This window comes from Tachypleus tridentatus, chromosome 7 (assembly GCF_004210375.1).
Source record: "Tachypleus tridentatus isolate NWPU-2018 chromosome 7, ASM421037v1, whole genome shotgun sequence".
NCBI classification, from domain to species: Eukaryota; Metazoa; Arthropoda; class Merostomata; order Xiphosura; family Limulidae; genus Tachypleus; species Tachypleus tridentatus.
The window spans coordinates 6319067-6342397 of record NC_134831.1 but is presented as its reverse complement, the minus strand read 5'-3'; the positions used below and the strand labels follow the sequence as shown (position 1 = coordinate 6342397).

At 35.7% G+C, this 23331-nt stretch overlaps 1 protein-coding gene across 16 annotated transcripts in view; it reads left to right on the top strand.

Annotated features, from left to right (window-relative positions):
* LOC143255041 (uncharacterized) overlaps positions 1-23331 on the top strand; it is a 198441-nt gene that overhangs the window by 34461 nt on the left and 140649 nt on the right. For 3 of the 16 annotated variants that reach the window (XR_013030418.1, XR_013030423.1, XR_013030425.1), the window contains exons 1-2: positions 13200-13439; positions 15440-15544. The exons of 2 other annotated variants lie outside the window; for them this stretch is intronic. Coding sequence is in view for 2 of the 14 variants with exons in the window: in XM_076510063.1 (XP_076366178.1) it covers positions 15521-15544 (24 nt within the window). In the remaining 12 variants the exon portion in view is untranslated. Of the gene's footprint in view, positions 1-13199; positions 13440-15439; positions 15545-19809; positions 20041-21862; positions 22167-23331 lie in introns of those variants that run through there. 11 more of the 16 variants (XR_013030424.1, XM_076510063.1, XR_013030421.1 and 8 more) reach the window with 10 other exon arrangements.

Below are 23331 nucleotides of genomic sequence, written 5' to 3'. Positions count from 1 at the left end.
GCTTCGAATCCCCGTTATACCAAACATGCTCGTCATTTTAGTTACGGGAACGTTATAATGTGACGATCAATCCCTTTATTCGTTGGTAAAATGGCAGCCCAAGAGTTGGCAGTGAATGGTGATGACTAGCTGCCTTCCCTCTAGTCTTACACTACAAAATTAGGGACGGGTAGCGCAGATAGCCCTCGCGTAGCTTCGTACGAAAATCAAAATCAAACTAATAAATCCGTTGCCACAAAAGACTCGTTCCGCACTTGCGGGCCGTGAATGAGGTAAAGTAGTTCAGAAGGGCAAAGATAATTTAGTGTATCCATAGCTACGAGAAGTCGCGTATATGTATTATATTTTTTTGATAAAATCTGTTTTCTATGTCTTGACTTCTATTGTTATAATGTCTGATTTCTTTCTATCTTTACCTCTTTGTCTGCAGATAAACCTACAAATGATAGTACATATAACGAGTGCTCAGATTATGTGTGTGTGTTTTCCGATATCAAAGCCACATCAGGCTATCTGCTGTGTCCACTGAGGGGAATTGAACTTCTGATTTTAGCATTGTAAATCCGAAAAAGTACCGCAGTACAAGCGGGGGGCAGATTATGTGAACGGCGAACTAACACCACAATAATATCATGTTTACGTTTGGTGTATCTAAGACTGCCATTTGATGTTGTTATAATACTTCCTGATTCATATCAATGATATTGTTACGACACTTCCTGATTCATGTCAATGATGTTGCTATGATACTTCTTGATTCATGTCAATGATGTTGCTATGATACTTCCTGATTCATGTCAATGATGTTGCTATGATACTTCCTGATTCATGTCAATGATGTTGCTATGATACTTCCTGATTCATGTCAATGATGTTGCTATGATACTTCCTGATTCATGTCAATGATGTTGTTATGATACTTCCTGATTCATGTCAATGATGTTGTTATGATACTTCCTGATTCATGTCAATGATGTTGCTATGATACTTCCTGATTCATGTCAATGAGGTTGTTATGATACTTCCTGATTCATGTCAATGAGGTTGTTATGATACTTCCTGATTCATGTCAATGATGTTGTTATGATACTTCGTGATTCATGTCAATGAGGTTGTTATGATACTTCGTGATTCATGTTAATGATGTTGTAGTGTGGTATCTCATTATAGCAAACATCTAATGAGTTGATTTTTCAGAGTTTTTTTGTTCTTAACTTCATTTTGTTTCTAACATTAAGGTTTGTACGAACGTTTCAATCGACATTAAATTTATACAGTCTTATATACCTGAAATATTATTATATTTAAAAATCAAACACCAGGTGAAATATAACTCAACAAAACATTGAACTTGTAAAGTATTTACAAATATCATTGTGGAATTCATTACTAGAGTTCGTTTATTTGTAGACACTGTATACATATATTCAACTTTATTATGACTGTGCCGCTGAAGACAGACGTGAAACGTTTATTGATAAAACTCTTAAACTAATTTTGTAAACTAAAAAAAAAGGTTTTTAGTTGCGTGTGTTATTTGAGTTTTTTAAGCTCATTAGATTTCAGCCTCTTAATATTTGTCAGTTATCTAAGATAAACCTTTGTGAATGACACTTGACAGCCTAAGATAGATGTCAGAATCAGTTTCTTGTTCAAGCGAAGTCCGTCTACTTTATATTTGTTTATCTTATCTTATTATTCAAAAAGCAGCTCCACTCGGCGGGGTTGCATTATAACTGGATCAAAGTCATTTAATAACTCTTAGTTTATAGGTGGATCAGAGATAAGTCTACGGAATTCTAATACTGAAATCCGAGTTTCGGTTTCAGTGTAAGAATTATTTAATGAATATCAATATTCGACTGTTTTGGTTTAAGCGCAAGACCTTACAATAGGTTATTGCAGCTTTAGCCACTCGGGAATCGAAACCCAAACTTCAGAGTTTTAAACCGTCAATGTTACTGCTGAACTATTGTGGGAGTATACTATTTGAGTTAAGGTGTATAGTGATAAAGTATATGTACAGTTTGTCCCACGGAGTTAATATCATATTATATTGTATGTGTAGGCTAACAGATGGAAAGTTAAGAAAATACAGTTTTAAGTTAATTTATATAAAGACACCCGGTGACCATTATGTTCTGGGCATCTTAAGGACACCTAGTGACCATTATGTTTTGGCTACTTTAAGATTTTCAGTGACCATTATGTTCTGGTCACTTTAAGTAATTTTCTGTTGTACTGTAATCGTAGATAAAGACACAAAGAAACTTACAAAATACATTTACAACTCATACTGATAACACATATTTACGCTTTCTTCTACTTGTGTACATAACACGATTGTTTTCTGTGTGTTTTTACGGTAGGTAATGTGACGTGAGCATTAAACCATCAGGTCCAGAGTCTGGCACGTTAATCGGTGGAGATATTTTGTCAATCTATTAATGCTAGATTACGTCAGTGTCAACCAGGAGTAGATTTAGTGACCTGCAGTGGATCTTATTGACCAAGAGAGATCAAATGAAAATAATTCGACTGAAATAAAAACTGGTTTCTACTGTACACGTTTTTTTTTTGCAGTCGTTTTCATGTACAGTATACGGTATTCTTCATCTTTTTCAAATCATTATCAGATGATTGATCAGAGTTAGACACAACTTATAAGAATTATTTACAGAATTACAGGTCTGACCGAGAATAAAAGAGAGTTCGCAATTTTGTTAACTTGAAACGTTGCTCTGTATCTTATTTTAATTTTAATAACCATACCAGTTATCTTTAGAACCCATTTTTACTTCAGTTGGGTTTCTCGTCATCATAGAAGGCCCAAGTCCTTCACCTAGAAATCACAAAGTACTTACGTTATGAACGTGGAGTACTTAAGTTCTTACTTATATATAGTTTAACGGCTTCATGCAAGCTTTTCGAACTCGAAGGGGTTCCGGATTATAACTCTCTGTAACAGCATTCATCGGCAGGCACGAAATTAGGGTTTTACACAGCTTCAGCCACTGATGAAGGACGGTGGTCGGGTGGCTCCTCTGTTAGAAGTCACGGTTTTCATGTAGCCGACTGTTACTGGGTAAAGATTTCTCACCAGTGTATTTGAAAAATAATGGTTTTGCAGGCTAATCGTGAAGAACGCCTATTACCGACACAAGGTGGCACTGTACACGTTCATACAGTTTAGTTTGACTGTTGTTAAGCGCAAAGCTACACACAGAGTTATCTGTGGTCTGCCCACCGCGAGTATCGAAACCCGAATTTTAGGTCGTAAGCTGCTAGAAAGAAGTACTGAATAGTATTCTTCATACTTGGTTTCCAACTGCGAGAATCGAACTCCGGATTTCCACATTATGAGTCAGGAAACTTACCGCGGGCCGACTGAGGTGCTGGTGTTCCTGTTGTGTTTTAGATCGAAATATTGCTGGTGGAGCTAATGTACAGATAACACCATTACTGTGTTTCCGCTGCACTTTGTTAATTTTAGTCCCGAATATTTGAATAAATGTTTAAACAGACATAAACTAATGTTCAGAAACATGATATCTTAACGATAAATGAAAAGTCCGTTTGAATCCAGGTTCGAACCCTCTGTATGTTGATAAACACTTTCCGTTTTTTCAGTTATAAGTATGTTAAGAAAAACAAAAAACATAGTCACTATTATTATTTGATTTAAGAGTAATCAATACATGGCAAGTTTTGTCTCTTTGGTTAGTAGTTCAAAATAATAGATGCCTATGTGTTAATTAATCTTTGGGTCTCTGACCTGATAAATTACCCAAGTGTTACATAATAAACTGTTCAGATTGGAGGTTCCAAATACGTCAACGCAAGCATCACGTGTCTTGATAGAAAAAAATTGCAATATTAACAAAAATATAATATGATAAATTACTTTCTTACATCATAAATATTTTAGGCCTAGCTAAACTGTTAGTTAGTCAAGCCTTCGGTCCATAATTAGAACAAAAAATTGTCCTAATCGTTTTACTGAGACAAGTCTGAAGCTCTATACAACACGTAAAGCAAGACAAGGACTAAATAACGTCACAATATGATGAAGTTTTCGTGTTTTTTATTATTTCTAAGAAGTGAATGCACGAACTGGAATGAAACTTTTGTTTCTTTACTTACTTGCAACAATAAAGAAACAAAATTACGACCAGGAAAAGAGAAAAGAACCAGAAAACGAGTAGTAACGTGAAAAAATATCAGCCGCTGTTTACTGACACTGATTAAAAGTACACACAGTCATAGGTATAAATTTAATGACTTCAACAAAGCCCATGCTTCTTTTATATTCAGATACATTAAGCCTTCGGTGTAACTGGCACGACTTCTTTCTTTTTTTTTCAGTTATATTTTAACAAAGGCCTGGCACGGCCAGGTGGTTAAGGCACTCAACTCATAATCTAAGGGTCGCGGATTTGAATCCCCATCACACCAAACATGCTCGCTCTCTTATCCGTGGGGTCGTTATAATGTTACGGTCAATCCCATTATTCGTTAATAAAAGAGTAGCCCAAGAGTTAGCGGTGGATGGTGATGACTAGCTGCCTTCCCTCTAGTCTTACACTGCTAAAGTAGGGACCACTAACGCAGATAGCCCTCGTGCAGCTTTGCACGAAATTCAGACAAACAAACATTTTAAACAGAAAGAATGTCTTACTTTTACACTAACACATTCACTCACATAAGCTTTGTTTATGATTTAATTGCGACATATACATTTATTGTAACTGCATATTCGGATCGGACTAGTGGGAAAGGTCTTTATATTCACTGACGTAGTTTATCTCCTCATTTTTGTTGCTACGTCTACGACAAAGAGAAAAGCAGTTAAAAACCGTTTTAATATAAACTTGATTGAGAGTTCGCTATCTGTTAAGGCTCGTATTTCGATTTCGATGTCAGTCAGAAAAATAGTATAATACAACGTATGCGTGGATTGACCGTACCTGTGGTACAACTTTGGAGTTTGAAGAAACATTATGCAATCAACAGTTTTATCAGTTAAGCGGTTTGTTTCTCATTTGATAATCTTTCTTGCAACATGTTTTACGATCTTTTTCATTAGTTTGAATTTAAGATTCAAAGCCATAGGACGCATCAAAATACTCACCACACTTTAAGCTCTGGGGGCGTCGTAAATGTGACAGTCAGTTCCTTTGCGAATATATTTGATTGCGAATCCCAGTGTTTTACAAAATTCTATCTTATGAAACCGTGTTTTTTAAGTATCGAAAAATTGACATAACTTTTATTTGATTTTTGTCATCGTCTTTCAATATTAAGATTTCTGTCTACTTTTTCGTTCTAGAATTCATTCACTAACGATAGATATAAATGTATGAAGAACTCGCAAAGTACAACTAACCATAAGTCAAGGGGCAACTTTCGTGGATGCAAGTGAAAGTCAGTAAATACTCTCGAAATACAATGATTTCAGTGTTAGTAAACTTGTGCTATAACGTATATATTTTTTCTTTCTTCTTGAATTTAATGGCGTGTTTAGAAAGTCGCAAATATCTTGGGAAAAAAAGAAAAAAAACAGAAGCGAGTGCTTACCCCAGGGGTAAGTTCGAGCACAGCATTGAAATGGTATTTAGCAGTGATCTTTTACTGGTGTTTGTTTTTTTACTGAAGCTTGTGCATGATCTATAGAAAAACCTCACGTGATGTAATTATTGGTTGGTGGTACTATTAGCGTTGAGATGTACTTATGTATACAAAAAATAAACATTTACACTGTTTGAATGATCTGCTTGTCTCTAAAGTTTGAGTGTCTTCTCCTCAGATGTGTCGTATGTGTTGTGTGTGACGTTATAAGAAACGTCTGCACATCTTGAATATTTACTTTTCAGATATGGCAACTGAATATATGAGTTTATACGGAAAGTCTGTACAGTTTAAATGACTCGGTCGTATCCACAGTTTGAAAGTTCTGCCCTCAGACGTGTAGCAGTTATTCAAGTCTTTACACGAAACGTTTGAAGAGATTGAATGACTTGGTCGTAATGACGGTTTTCTCCCCAGATCCATACAGGCTGTAACGTACCAGTTGATATGGACTTTGAGTTTCTTTCTCAAACCTGCAGTAACTATAAATGATTTAATACGAAACGTTTGCACTGTTGGAACGTTTCTCCCTCAAATCTGTACCAACTCTATACGAATTTATACGCAACGTCTGAAGAGTTGGATGAATGTTTTGGCGTGAGATATTTAATAATTTTTTGTATTTATTTATGCAAAACATTTGTACATTTTGGTAGTCGAACCAAACGGCATTTCATTGGTTAAATTGTTATTAGTACCATATAATTATTCGGTATTAAAAACAATTCAGTTAGAGAAACTTATCTTTTATTGGTAAGCACCTAGAATGAATCGACTTTTAATAACCAAGTGACAACCAAATGCTTTCCTTAAAAGGTGACAGGGAGGTCCATTCTCATCTGTTCCCGCCCACTAACGGAACCACACCCATTATCCAAAATAACATATTAACTTGTCTAATAGTAATTACCGCCATGTCAGAACATTCGTCATTTCCTGTAAATAATACGTAAAATATCTCGAACTATTAATTTGTGGAAGCAAGTGAGCCTCGTGATCTTCACGTCCAATAAAATTATGTGCGTTAAAGAGGGCGTTCGTTTCAGCTTTCTATCGATCAAACTCGCGAGGCTATATTTGAAAGAACTTGTAGGTATAATAATTTACTATTCTACAGTTCACAGTTTTGAATTATTTGAAGTGTCACAAAGATAAGGTGATCAAAACAACGAGTTAGCAATCATGGGAATTGCTTTTATTTTTTAACCCTACACTAAAATAATACAGCCTAACTTTATCTTTGTTTGTTTTTTATATTTGAACTGGGAGAAATTATTTGAAAACAGAAATGAAATTTGTATTATTAGAAAATATAGAGTAATCTACTAAAATATTGCTTCCAAGTGGTACAGTATCATGTCTACGCACTCACACCGTCAGAAACCGTGGTGGACACAGCACGGATAGCTCACTGTGTTACTTTGTTCTGGATTCCAAACAAAACTGAATTGTTACAAACAGTAGCAAGAAGATCGAAATATCGTTTTCCACTTAATTTTAATAAATATTTATTAACCATGACCACGAGATACAGTATTTAACGCCATCTAGTGCTAAAGAAGAGAACTGGTTTCTTCGTTAAAACTTTTAAGATCGAACAAAGAGGTGAGAACTTATTTATTTTCACACTGTTTTTTATATATATATATATATATATATAATATATATCGTAGTTTGATTGCTGGTGATAATATTATGTTTTTTTATCTTCAAATCAGTAATTATCTTTACTTTATATTACATTCGGAATAATTAGACTACGCCCTCTTGTCGATTTTTAAAATAGAATTTTCTTCCAGTAGTCTGCTAACAGAAGTTTTCAGTGGAAGTTTTTATTTGTTAACTGTTTTCTCATCTTTCGAAAACTAAAGAAGAAGAAACGTAGACTGGCATTGATTACATCTTGTAATAGCAAGTTTGAACCGACCCTCTTTCACCATTACGGAGTGACAGAGTTTTCTAATGTTCCTATAACGTCCTGAACGAATAACCTGTTCTATCTCGGTGTGGTTTATAAGTATTATTATGAGGGCTTGATTATTTATTTGTTTGTTTTGAATTTCGCGCAAACCTACACGAGGGCTATTTACGTTAGCCGTCCCTAATTTAGCAGTGTAAGCCTAGAGGGAAGGCAGCTAGTCATCACTTCCCACCGCTAATTCTTGGGCTACTATTTTACCAACAAATACTGGGATTGACCGTCACATTATAAAGTTCCCACGGCTCAAAGGGCGAGCATATTTGGTGTAACGGAGATTCGAACCTGCGACCCTTATATCACGATATGATAGTGAGGGCCCAAATGATCTAGTGAAATAAATAGGATATTTAAACCATTTAGAATTTTATAATTTAGATTAATCTCTCATTTATCAATAGAATTTCATTCTCGAAATCGAATAGAAATATAGGTTCGCTGTGATGAGTAAAATACAATTGAAAACATCATTCAGCGTGAAATATTTTTATTCACTCCCGGGTGGGGGTGGCTAGGGAAAAGGAGTGGTCAAAACTGTAAAGAAAATATGCACAATGCTGAGTGATATAGTAAATTACTTATAATACTCGTTTAAATATTTTTACTTATCACTGACCTAGCTGATATTGTAGATCCATCAACAAGTATTTCGTATTTTAACGTATATGGGATAATTTAGTACTGTGAAGTAACATAAGTTTCCTAGCAACAATCACGTGTGTGTTTTCTTATAGCATCGGAGTATCCGCTGTGTCCACCGAGGGGAATCGAACCTCTGATTTTAGTGCTGTAAATTTGTAGACCTACCGCTATACCAGCGAGGGACCGTAGTAGCAGTCAGTGTGCTCGAGACGTGAATTGTAATTCCGTAGTAACAGTCAGGATACTTGAGATACGACTTAGAATATTGTTTCTAAACATTCTCGCCTTTCAACTGCAGGGTAGTTATGTTTTTGTGGATCCCACTGTTACTTAGTAAAAGAGTAGTCCAAGAGTTGGCTATGGGTAGTGATTACTAGCTGCTTTCCATCTAGTCTATCACTATCATTGGTAGATCAGAGAAGGCTGACGTAAATAGCCCTCGTGCAGCTTTGCGCGAAATCAAACAAACATAAATGGTTTGATTATTTAATTCTCAGTAAACGTGGTTCTCTTAATATTCGATAAGCGAGAAATTTCTTTCTAAATATTTTGAGATAATTTTGAAAATGAATTCATTATGTCATTTTATATTACGCTGTCATTTAAATTTGATTATACATCAGTATAAAATATGAATAATACAATAAAAAAATTTATATTTCATTCTCATAATTATAAAAACACGAATCTTCTGCCAAGATGGCAACCACATTTTCTAATCAGTATCTAGAGGGCGTTATAAATAGAAGTTTGTCTGTTTGTTTTTGCGTATGGAAGAGGAAGCTTTCATTTTGTTACTGTGGTTGCATAAACGATATCTGGTATTGATAAGATAAATCAAGGTTCGGCATGACCAGGTGGTTGAGGCACTCGACTCGTAATCTGAGGTTCGGGAGTTGGAATCGCCATCACACCAAACATGCTCGCCATTTCAGCCGTGGGGGCGTTATAAATTACAGTCAATCCCACTAGCAGATAGCTTTTGTGTAGCTTTGCGCGAAATTAAAAACAAACCAAACCCCAACCAAGATAAATCAAAGAAATGTATATTTCGTCTATACAGTATGGTACTAATTAATGAGACATTTACTTAAGTTTCTGCTCTTGTGGTTACGAACTGGGTCATCAGTGTGAGGTGGGTGCATTTTAAACCAGATGACTGCCTCCGAAATGCCAAAGTTTTCAGATAACGCTAGGAAACGTCTATGTAGGTCAGTAGATCATTTACGTATACCTTGGCCACGCCTCAGCATTTAACCCTTGGTGTTACTACTAGTGTAAACTGCGTTTGGATATAGAAAGCTATCAGTTTGAACTTCCAAGTCTGTCGTCACATTTCTGGTTCCAGTTTGATAACGTGCTATATTGCTGTCATAAACCTTTTTAATCCTTTCAGTTTGCCAGTGGTTCAGTAGCGAGTTTACGGTCTTACAACGAACAGATCCGGGGTTTGACTCCTCGTCGTGGACAGAGTGTAGCTCTACAAAAAGAAATCATCCGTCCTATCCTGCAATGCTCATGACATTTTCACCTTGTGTGCAGTACCATTCTTGAAACCTGTCAAAGGTGTTTGCCACTTTTTCTGTTAAACAAATAGCTAGGTCATTATCTCAGAAACTAATAGAACTTTATGTTAACATAGAGTATGAAAGCCTCATCAAACGACATTGACCACTTGCTTAACTGAATGTCTGGGGGACTTATTGGCCTCATCACGATAAAAACACAAAGTGAAAAAACCTTTCCATAATATTAGTCTCATACTGAGCGCCACATTTTCGATGCCTAACTACTCCATACTCAGAGCATCTTCTTAAAGTTCGAAAGGTCAGATATGCGAGAAAAATTAATCTCTCAATACGTGACACCTTGGAAGCTGCATAATATACATTTGCCCGTTAACAGCCTAGATTAGTGAGTGGTTCTCAATCTTTAATAACCCGAGAACCCTTTTTTAATCTATTTTTTTCGCAGACCCCAAAACCTATGAAGTTTCTGTTTCATTTTGAAAAAAAGCCCCCCAGTGGCTCAGCGGTATGTCTACGGACCTACAAAGCTAAAAACCGCGTTTCGATACCCGTGGTGGGCAGAGCACAGATAACCCATTGTGTAGCTTTGTGCTTAATTTAAAACAATAACAAAAACGTTTTGAAGAAAAAAACACCAGAGTACACGAAAAGCTGGATTTCAAATTTAAATGTTTTATTTCATGTAATTATAATTTTAAAAAACATATTTCTGTCCTATAAATGACATAAAATTTTGGACACGACTTGGAGCCCGGCATGGACAGGAGGTTAGGGAACGCTTGACACGTAATCTGAGAGTCGCAGGCTCGAATCCACTTTAAAACAAACATGCTTGCCTTTTTAGTCGTGGGAGCGTTATATTCCACTTTTCGTTGGTAAAAGAGTAGCCCAAGATTAAGCGGTGGATGGTGATGATTAGCTGCTTTCCCTCTTCTGGTCTTACATTGGTAAATTAGGTGTGGCTAGCGCAGAAAGCCCTCGTGTAGCTTCGTGGAAAATTCGAAAACAAACAAACAAACATGACTCACAGTTAAAATATATAGAATAAAAAGCATCGGACAACCATGAATGTCTTTTCCTGCGAACTATACAAACATTATATCATACGTAACATCAATAAGGCAATTGCAAGATATCATCGTATTTTGGTGGAAGATATAAAGAATGTAACAATACCAAGTTGTGTTTTCGCTTATTACGAAGAAGAAAAGAAGAAAGAAATGGAAAACATTTAATTAATGCGACAGTAAAACAGAGATAACAAATATATCTATAAAAAGTAAAAAAAAAATATCTGTACATATTTTTTACAAAACGAATAAATTTATTTAGCTGTTGATTGTGATTTCTTCAGGTTGTGTCTGATGCAGGAATGTTAATAACAGTTTAAATACCCTTATATTCAGGTTGTGTTTGATGCAGGAATGTTAATAACAGTTTAAATACCCTTATATTCAGGTTGTGTTTGATGCAGGAATGTTAATAACTGTTTAAACACACTTATATTCAGGTTGTGTTTGATGCAGGAATGTTAATAACTGTTTAAACACCCTTATATTCAGATTGTGTTTGATGCAGGAATGTTAATAACTGTTTAAACACTCATATTCAGGCTGTGTTTGATGTATGAATGTTACTAACAGTTTAAACACCCTTATATTCAGGTTGTGTTTGATGCAGGGGTGTTAATAACTGTTTAAAAACACCCTTATATTCAGGTTGTGTTTGATGCAGGGGTGTTAATAATTGTTTAAACACCCTTATATTCAGGTTGTGTTTGATGCAGGAATGTTAATAACTGTTTAAACACCCTTATATTCAGGTTGTGTTTGATGCAGGAATGTTACTAACAGTTTACACACCTTTATATTCCCAAGCTCAGTAACATTCATCTATATGTGGATGTTTTTCAATCGATTGTTTTGGAAGAAAGTTACATTGGGCTCTCTGCTGGGTCCACCGCTCGGAATCGAACCCGGGATTTTAACGTTTTAAGTTCTTAAACGTAACGCTGTCTCACCAGAGCACTTTTTTTTTTTTTCGTTATTCATTTACTTCTGTTAGTGATTGTTGGCGTAGATATGTTACTTTGACTCTGACATTTTCGGAACCGTAGTGGATGTTTAATAAAACTGAGTTTTCTTTCTACTCGAAAGGTCCGATTTTATTAACCGGTTTTATGTCAATAGGAACAACAACATTCCCACAACTGACTGTAGATGGCGAAAGGTAGTTTTATTTAAATAAATAATAAATCTGTTAACTTTTGTTCCTACTTCTATGCGAGTTTTACGTCACAGTCGCCTCTCTTACTGTGCTTTGTGTTACTTTCGTCTTCCGTTAACATGCTAGTTAAACAGATTGGAACAAGGAAAGTGAGTACAATCTCAAAGTTCTTTGCTACTGTTTTAATTATTGTAATAAAAACTGAATATCAGTTAAGATTGGAGCAATCAGTACAAGTAGGTAAAGTGACAAAACTTTCTCGGATTTCTACCAGTTTCGAGAAAGGAAAACAATGATTTGAGATTCTTCATAAAACTGGTTACATTGTCTTTTATTTCCTTGTAGAAATGAGGACATTAGTAGCATCGTCCGCAACGGTGTTTCGCTGTTGGTCGAAACATTCATAATTTATATCCTATATTCTTTATAAAATAGCTCGTGTGACATTTTTATGTTTTCATATTTAGACAAATAAAAAAACATAAAAGAACACACAGGACAAACTAAACTGGTTTTATGGTCATTAAATTATGAATTATGTTGAGAAGCAAACAAGTAAGTTGGCGTGGCATATCTTAATCATCTGAAAATTTCTATGTAGCTTCCCACGACTTTAAAAATAGCTATATTACATTGTTCTGCACCAAATATTATAATTTTTTCATGAAATTCTTGTTGGTACAGTTTTTTATATGACATAACTTCAAAGCTAAATTTACGCAACAAACAAACAAAAAAGTAGTGTCAAAATGTTGTTCGTATACATGTCGTTCCATTTTTGAGTTTATATCGGCTATGGTTGTTACATGTTTTGCTGGTTTAGAATATCAAAGCAGGTTTAATATTACTTACTCAATCTTGTATTGTGATATTATACGATGATAGATATTTTAAGAACTACTTTGTAAAATGGTTAAATTGTATCTGGTTCTACAGAAGTTCAAACTTTCACTTTGATTAAAGAATATAAGAGTTGTGGTCGTTGTGGACAAAGAGACTTTACGTATACACGAGGAGTTTTTATTATCTATAATACAACCACACAATACGAACACAACCAGATCACTTCGGGTGTCGGTAATCTGGGGAAGCCCGAATACGCCTTGACTTTTGCGGAATACCCCAATTCTGGGTATTTCAATTTTTCAAGACCCGTCAAGGTCAGCGTTTGTTTGTCCTGGCTGTGGTTGCCTTTATCCATACCAACTTCCATAGGTTTATCTTCTGCTTTGAGCGTTCAATATTATTAAACTCCGTACTTAGTTACGTTCGTTATGCAAGCAAGGTCTCCCTTGATTCGAATGGACTTGACCACTTGCGTTCACTTGAAGGTAACTAAAACGATTTAGAAATCGGCAAAAAACAACAAACATTGTCTAGAATCACTCATTCGCTTCTACTGGGCGTCTAATGCCTACAACAACATAACAATAACCGTAAGTACCAATATCTTCTCTTCCTTCTTTTATCAAGTCACCTTTAGAATATTTATAAATTTAAACGTTTGAGTCTTTTGTAAATAATTAACCATGTTCATTAGTTGGTTATTCTGCTCAGAAACATCCAACTATATGTCTGTGTGTGTAGTGTGTTAGAGGAATGTTTCCTAAAGTGGGAGTCACCAAATTTTGGGCCGAAAACAAATATGATTAGTTAATTTTAATTCTAGGTAAACGATAAACCAATAACAACTACGATTAAGTTACAGAATTACATCATATCTTAAAACGAAAATTGATAACCTTAACTAAAATTAAGTGTTTATTTAACTGTTCGTCAGTCTATAAATTTGACCCAAAGATAACAAATTGATAATAGTATAATTTATAATATATACCTAAATTGATAAGAAAAAGCTATATTAGGTTACAAATATACAATTTAATAGATGAAGGACTTCATAAATATCACTAAAGTTCATTAGTAATTATTTTTTAAAATTGATAAGTAACATCTTAACACATTGGCTCACAAGCCTATTTTGATGATACTTTTCAGGGTCCTACTATTCATTTTACAATTACTTTTTTGAGAGGAGTGTATATATAGCCGCTGTGTCCCAGCCAAGAAATGGCCATTAAAAAACAAAATAGAGCACGACTCACTGGTGGGTCGTGTGGAAGCCAACTTGTTAACAATTAAAAGAATTTTATAGGTTGGGGGGCCTCAGACTAAAAGACTTTGGGAACCACTGTTTTATAATCGAGTCAATCCATGTTCTAAGGGCTGCGGTACAGATTTGGCCAAGTGGTTAGGGCGCTAGAACTCGTAATTTGAGGGTCGTGCCACAACAAACATGCTCGCCGTTTCATTTGTGGGGGCATTATAATGTTCGATCGATCTCACTATTTGTTAGTGGTGGCTGTTGATGACTAGTTGTCTTCCCTCTAGTCTTAGACTACTAAATTATGGGCGGCTTGAGCAGATAGCCTTCGTGTTGCTTTGCGTGAAGTTCAAAAGCAAACAGACAGATAGATACGTTGATATTAAAACTGTTCTACAAAAACATTTTATTTCTATCGTTTAATGACATTTTAAACACATTAATGCCAACTCAACATTTCTCCTATTCCGAGTTCAGATATACATTTATTTGTTCTAAGTTTAACGTTCGTAACAGTACGACCAACCTGGGCGAAAACAGAAGAACGTAACCACTGTACTCCTTTACGAACTGAACTAACTTGCTTTCTTGCTTGTCATTGGCTTCAGTTAAGATTATAAAATATTTTGAATGGATGACTAAATTCCACTAGCCTCGGGTGTGCTCCAATACCCTCGTTCTGTTCGGTGTCCTTAAATTTAATGTTTTCCCCCACGTGTCTGCAAATATCTCGTGATAGATTAAGCATAACCTAGTTTTCAAAAGGAACAGGTATGCGTTGGAAATGAATCTTTAACCTGATGGCTTCTTAACTTGGTCAGTTTCATCAAATTATTTGTTCGACATTTTACGCGAACGCTGTTACCCTGAGTAATTGTGGAATTTCAAAAATATGTAAAATCCAAACTGATAACTTAATTTAATAAATTGAATTATCGTTAGATTGAAGAGTTAGGGACGTGAAAAACAACAGCTGATTGTCCCTGCTGGAGCCGCGGTAAGCTCAAGGACTAATAATACTAAAATCCGAGGTTCGATTCCTGCGATTGACACGGCAAATAGCCCATTGAGGCTTCACTTTAATACAAACAAAGAAGCAAACATTTACTTTTAGTTTCGTTTTGCGTTCACTTACTGATTAAATACATTTCATTACAATTTACAACTGTTATTGTAATATTTACTTTTAGAACATGTACGACGTTTCGATCGCTAGTGCACTTGAGAATGATTGCACCAATGATCGAAACGTCGAGCATGTTCTAAAAGTAAATATTACTATACAAATTGTAAAATGTTGTAAAATAAACAATTAATTTATTTAATTCAAAGTTTAACTGATAAAATGAAGGCATAAAAATTCTGGGAAGGACTACTTGCTGTGTTATCTGGACTCAATCCTGGATCTTCTGGATGAAACTCTGGAACTTGAATCAAGTAAGTGTTTTCATATGTTTAAGAGAGTGTGTGTTTTTCTTATAGCAAAGCCAGATTGGACTATCTGCTTAGCCCACCGAGGGGAATCGAACCCCTGATTTTGACGATGTAAGTCCATAGATTTACCGCCGTACTATTGGGGGGGCCATTTAAGAGAGATATCCAGGTTTCACTGAATTCCATACTAATTTAACAGAGTCTTTTACCAGTTACATGGACATAAAGCGCCTCTTTTGTCTTTATCCTTCTCGTGGAAGATCCATATCTTATTATCTTAGTAGTATTCCAATTTATATAATGGTATTCTTTCACATGATGGGCAACACCTGATGCTGATTCGTGCATTTCTCTCTATGCTCCGAATTCTAACTTCAGTTGACTCTTTTTGTTTCTTCAATTTATTGGAATATACACCCACAGAAGATACTTTAACTAATGTTTTTGCTTTCCAGTAGGTTTTTAGATGGTTTGGTGTGTGTGTGATAACTCTGATTGTATTATTTTGTGGTTTCTAGGAACTGTCCTTACAGTATATTGTTCATTTATTCTCTATGTTTCCATGGAGACCTCAGATACTGAGGAGCGCGTCTGCGTATTTGTAATTTTCTTCCTACTTATCTTATATATTTTTTCTTTATCAAGTGTTCTGGGTATTCACTGTTAAGAGAGAAGTGTTTTTCTTCCATCTTCTTGCAAGTCCTGTACGTTCTCGAAATTCAGTAGCCAATAAAGGCAGCCTTTACACACTGGTCTTGGAGATTTTTATTTATGGTCGAGGTACTTTCCCTTATCTGCAGGAGTTCCTGGAAACTCCTGTAGTGTATGAAGTATTGCCTTGGTAACCAACGCGTAAGTGAATAATAACTGGCTATTTCCGTTATTGGTCCTTTATGGTATTTATGTTTGAGGTGTTTTTACCACATTTGTAATAGCTACTCAGTATTTCAGAGATGACCCCGTCCATACAAATTCAATAAACCTTTTTTTTTTTTTTGATGTACAGAACCGTCTTCGCCGTATGGGGATTTACCATAATAATCCACTTACAGGATAAACACATAAAGTAATATAAAACGACAGGTCTCACCCCCAATTTTAATAACAGTAATATACAATTTTGTTTTCCTTCTACGTATAGCAGTTTAATTCAACGAAAAGGACAAATGAAGTAGTTGTATCTAATCTAGGTAATTTACGTAAAACGTTGTTGTATTTTGAAGATTGCTTATAAATATATTACAGTTACGCTTCGGATATTATAAACATACTTATAAGATACTACATACAACTGATAATTAAGTAATATAAATGTTATGTCTCGATATTTGGGTATTTACTATGATCAGTCAAAGGTTTATTTTCTTTAACTTGTTTCGATAGGCCTCGTGTAGCTTTGAACGAAATTCCAAACCAAACTTTAACTTGTTTGTTTGTTTAGAATTTCGCGCACAGCTACCCGAGGGCTATTTGCGCTAGCCGTCCCTAATTTAATAGTGTAAGACTAGAGGGAAGGCAGCTAGTCATCACCACCCAACGCCAACTCTTACCAATGAATAGTGGGATTGACCATCACATTTTAACGCCCCCAAGGCTAAAAAGGCGAACACGTTTGGTGTTTATTTGTTTGTAGTTAAGCACAAAGCTATAAAATGGGCTGTCTTGTTCTGCCCTAGTATCGAATCTAGGTTTTTAACGTTGCAAGTCTACAGACATGCTGTTACGCCACGATGGGGGTAGGGTGTGTTCGTGGGGAGAAAATATGAAGTATATTTATAGGAGGCAGAATGATTGAGAACTCCTTATTTTCAGTTTTAAACATTACATTCAAAATTCAAACTAGATTCCCATGCCAGTTATACACAGGTTTCACATTAAAAGGGGTACTTCGCAACCTGGTCAAAATTAGAAAGAGCAACCTCCTGTACCCTGGGGTTTATGAGTGTATTGTCATGAGAATTGTGTGATGTTTAAGTAGACCCAGTTTCTTCAACTGATATATTTGTTTGTTTGTTTGGAATTAAGCACAAAGCTACACAACGGAGTGTTTGTGTTCTGCCCACCACGGGTTTCAAAACCCGGTTTCTAGCGGTGTGAGTCCGCAGACACGCCACTGTGCCTCTTGGAGGGGGGGGGGCTTTTCTGAAAGAAACAAGGGCTCCGTCAAAGGAACCGAAACAACTTTCAGTTGTATCTAATATTTGTTAGTTGATATACAACAACTTTTACGACACCTCTTTCACCTCTTGATTCATGCCCTTTTGCATAAAGACCACAAATTAATCAGAAAATTAAGTCATGCTCAAGCTCAGATTATGGTTGAGACTACGAATCACTCCTTTTTGTGGACAACAATGCCATAGTCGAATATGGATCATCTGGTTATATATTCGTGTATGCTGTGAGTTAGGAACTACTAACTTTGTTGGAAAACCTTGTTCTATTCAAGAATGAACCGAACAGAACCATTGTTTTAACTCTTTATTTAGTCCTAATATTGCATTAAAACGTTTCTTGGTGATTCGGAAGTTCCTCTTCGGGTTAATCGTTTTAATTCTTCATATAACCCACAACATCGCATGAGAACTTTTCTTGTTGGGTTAGGTGTTCTTTTCTAGACACGTAAAAACGTTTTCTAACAAATTATTCAGTAGCATATAAATAAGTTACTTTGAAAGACCAGCACACGTACCTATTTGATTCGTACTTGAGAAATCGACACAAACCTATGTCACGTGCAGGTAATAGCAGATAATAACACTGCATGTTAACTAAAACAAGTTTCTCCGGTCTAAGACATCAGTTTATTAGTTATTGGACTGAGAACCTATAAGATGTTTGTTTGTTTGTTTTTGAACTTCGTGCAAAGCTATACGAGGGCTATCTGCACTAGCCGTCCCTAATTAGGCAGTAAGACTAGAGGGAAGGCATCTAGTCATCACCACCCCCACCGCCAATTCTTGGGCTACTCTTTTACCGACGAACAGTGGGATTGACCATAACGTTATAACGCCCCATGTCTGAAAAGGCGAATATTTTTATGTGACGGGGATTCGAACCCGCGACCCTCAAATTGCAAGTCGAGTGCCTTAACCACCTGACCATGCCGGGGCCTTAACCTATTAGAAGACGACTGTAATTTCAGGTTAATTTTTATAACGGTTTGTATTTTTAAGTATACGAATAGAATTCTGTCATGGTTGCTTATATTTATACACGAATTTAGTAAAATACATTGTTTAATTGTATCTATCTATACATAAAAACGATTATATTTACACAATACATGAATGTCCAGTGATACCATTGTTTGTTTATAGTAATAAACATTAAGACGTTAGATATACCTCTGTATATCATATTTAATTTGGATAGATATATCCCTACTGGAACCTTGCACAAATGGGAAATAAACACTTGGAATGCTGTGTTTCAGAATCTATGTATTAATTCTTGAACATAAAAATAAAGCATAGCCAGTATTTTAACCAATACGTTGTTCTTTAAACAAGAAATCCAAATACCTTCAAATAAAACTCTGATATAACTTCCACGTGTTAATTAGAACTCTTATGGAACTAATTACTGAAATCATTAGAAAGTAACATTTCAGATGAGTGGATTATAATTAAATACAGGTTTTGAATTAGTTATAGAAATAATTGTTCTGTTTATACGAGTTTGTATTCAGTTATTCAAATTATTGTTTATTTTGAAACGTTAAGAAGGTTATAAAATAACATTCCAGAGGCTGCACTGGAGAAATATAATTTATGAACAACAAGGTGCCTCCCCTTTTCCCATTGCTAGTACCAGTAACTCTATACCTCTGCCAAGTAACGCACACAAATATAGGATACGTATGAGGTAAATACAAATTCTGGAATTAACTCCTTTTCCAGGGCTGGTATTACTTGTTGTGGATCCAGTTCAGACTTTTATAATACTTAACACGTAAGCGTTGTGCACCCCTACACGTGCTGACATCTCGTGTAGCGAACCGAACTGCTCGAACCAACGAAAATACCTTGAATGTAAGAGAGCTTTGAACTCGTTACAAATAGTGTCTTTATAAATCAGGTAACAGTAGAGAGCTTACACACGCAGATTGTTTCTTTATGGCCCAATATCAAGGACTGTGCATTGCCTTACGAGACACTGAGACTGTGGTCTGAAATACTTAACCAAACGGTCAACTATTCAGTATCGCGTAACAAGGATGTCTGTCACGAGTTGTCTTTAAATCCGTGGCCCAATTTTAATTTCAGGTCACCGTAATTTTTATCTCAAACCACAAGTGTTCTCAGGACATCACTGGGAAAATCGCGCAGTTGAAAATACTTGGGCAGCTGCAAGTTGAGCCCAAAAGCCCTAAACGAGCTGCGTGATTGGTTCGTGTTGATGTCTGCGCGGTCAATTGCCGATTGCCACTTTCTCCAGTTTTGTTTTCAACTCTAGTTTATCAGTTGAGTATCCTTAGTTGACAACTCTGTGTCGAGGTAAGTGTGAAAGTTTTATCTAACTAATATTAACTAGTTTTATTCTAAAGGAAGTTTCCAAAGAGGAGAAAAAAGTCTACAATTCCTGCTAAAAATAACCAACTGAATAGCTATCAGATTAGAGCGATTTGAGGTTAAAATTAATAATATAGTTAAACTTATAGGCTTAACTAATGCATGGTAAACATAAGAGCACATTTATTGGGAAATTCTAAGGCTGAAATACAGTAATAAACGCAACTAGTTAATCTGAACATGCACAGAGTTTGTGTACAACTGTAATATTGTGTACACACGGATACGTTACGAAAATAACAAACTAATACTGTTGTTCCACTGTAGGCTTAGCTACAATGGTTAGTAGAGCAATCCAGCGAATTATTACTCGCTAGTCCTTAAACACAGTAGTAAATACAACAATTAGATATTTCGCGACTGTGTAGGATTTTTATACATGGTAAATGCAACATTCCGGTTGTGTTGTGATTGTGCAGGTTTGAAGCGAATTGAATCACAACAGTTCGAGTTGTTTTGAGCCTTTAAGACCATAATTGCTTAGGTGTGTGATATTAAGTTTAATGAACACAAAAAAGATGTTATTATATACCCCAGAATTAGAAGGTTTTTTGTTCTATCTACTTTTAAGTAAATGAATATAAAAAGTAATGTTTCTGATATACTCAGGTTACAATATAGATGTCCAGTAAATATTTATATATACATATATAAACAAAACCAAAAAATTTTTAACACTTGAAAGTATCATAGCTTCCTGTGTTTGCTCGTGACAGTTTAACGTGGTACTTAACGGCCCAAGGAAATTGTTTACTGACACGTGCGTGTGATTAAAAAAATTTTTTTTTTTTTGCAGAGCAAATTTATTTTTACCTAAACAAGGTTACGGTTTGAGTTTTAGTTAGAGGCGGTAAAACGAAATGATGAGTGTCCAATTAAACAAGAAAAATAACAAATATGTTATAAGGTCGTTTAATTACTGGTATTAAAAATGTCGTTTATACTCCGGTATTCACTGCAGAAATTAAACAATAAGATATGTTTTTTTAGTATGACTGAGAAACACGAAACCTGACACTTTATTCGATTCATATTAATTTTCGTTCATTAAAAATTACATTAGATCATTAGTAGTGCTTATTTAAGTTATTTAAGCCTCTATATCCACAACACACGTGAGAAAGAAACTTCGCTGTTACATTCTTATTGCACACCACTAGTACAGCGGTAAGTCTACGGATTTACATCGCTAAAATGAGGGGTTCGATACACCTCGGTGGGCTCAGCAGATAGCCCGATGTGGTTTTGCTATAAGAAAACACACACATTATTATTTCTAGAGGGCACAGTGTACGCGATACACACAAAAACTACGTTTATTTTTAAGCCTAATTGTTTTCCTTTTATTGGAATTCGAAAAGGTTCAGTCTGAATATTTAACTGAAAACTTTAAGCTTTATTTTCGCGAACTGATTGTAATTAAAATCCGGATATATATAAAAAACAAGTGACCACCGATGACTTGTGGTATTCAAGAAAAATGTTTCCCACTCGCTCATAAATAAATAAACACACAAGACTATTTTTCTGTTTCATTGTTTGTAGTTAAGCACAGAGAGACACAAAGGGCTACCGGTGCTTTGTCCACCATGGGTATCGAAACCCGGTTTCTAGCATTAAAGGCCTGCAGACATACCACTGTGCCATTGGGAGCGTTATTTCTTTTTTTTGTGTCAATAATATAACAGCTAGAACGTGTATCAAGAAACTCAAAAACAGCAGTGAATGTTGGTTTTTTATTAAAAAGATCAAGAACGGGGATTCGAACCTGCGACCCTCAGATTGCGAGTCAAGCGCCTTAGACACCTGGTAATGCCAGTCCCCTGTGAATCTGAAGATTTATGGTTCGTATCCCGTTGCTATAAAAGCATGCCTCGCAATTTGGATCCGACGGGCAAAGTCTACTATCCGAACGCATAACAGCAACCCATTGGTTAACCCAGGGTTAATGTTAAGTAGCTGGTTTCCCTGTAATCTATCCTTTCAAGATTCGGCACGTCCATGCATTAATAGTCCTTTGTATAATTTTGTGTTGAATATCTGAAACAAATAAACAAATCGGACTTCAGAAAAGATGACCATATTTACTCAAAGTTTCGTTTAAAATTTTATCAGGACTTCTTATAACCTCTCAAATCTAACTAACAATGCTAGGCTTAGAAGCAAGTAAACAACATGTAGAAGTCTTATTTTCATTTTTCATGGAGTTTATTGTGTATTCTTTACTTCAAAAAACAGATATGTCGGTATACAATTGAAAGAATAAAGGTCTTGCAATGTCCTGATAGTAAAGAGCTAGTGACCTCCAATCTGTAGATTACTGGTTCGAATCTCTGTTCTCGAACATGATTGGCCTCTAGTGTTGCTGTTCGTATCAGCCACCTGAGTGCAATCTGTATTATTTAGTACAAAAACGCGAACATCCGACCTCAAGTCCAGGTGAGATTAAGGTTGAACGACGAAGAATAATGGAATTTGTCCAATATAAAGGAACGTGCGACGTCCCTTCGCATGTACATAAGAATTTTCAAGTACCCTAGTCCCATAAATATCTTAACGTGTGTATTCAGGTTGCATGAGAAACCCGAGCTTATGAGCACGTTAAAACTTAGTACGTGGTGCAAATATATGTGGTCGTGTTTTCATAAAAGGCAGGAATTGTCTTTACTCCTAACGTTCTGTTTGTTTGATTTTGAATTTTGCACAAAGCTACTCGAGGGCTATCTGTGCTAGCCGTCCCTAATTTAGCAGTGTAATACTAGAGAGAAGGCAGCTAGTCACCACCACCCACCGCTAATTTTTGGGCTACTCTTTTAGTAACGAATAATGGGACTGGTCGTCACTTTATAACGCCCCATACAGCTGAAAGGACGAGCATGTTTGATGTGACTGAGATTCGAACCCGCGACTCTCGGATTACGAGTCGAATACCTTAACCACGTGGCTATGCCTGACCTGAGCTTGAAGTTGGTGTTTAACAATTTCCCATGAGAATATTAAGACTGGCGCGCCACCTGGTTAAAAACCTGACTAAATAAAATTTTTAACTGAACGGAATTTGAAATTGTAATTCCGTTTATGTATATTGCAATAAAAACTAAGACTTTAGACATTGACTTTAGTTCATATTATGTGCACGTTTCTAAACGTTGGTTCTTTATATTAATAGCTTTTCACACGAATTAAACAAAACTTTAAATTCTGGGGAGACACTTA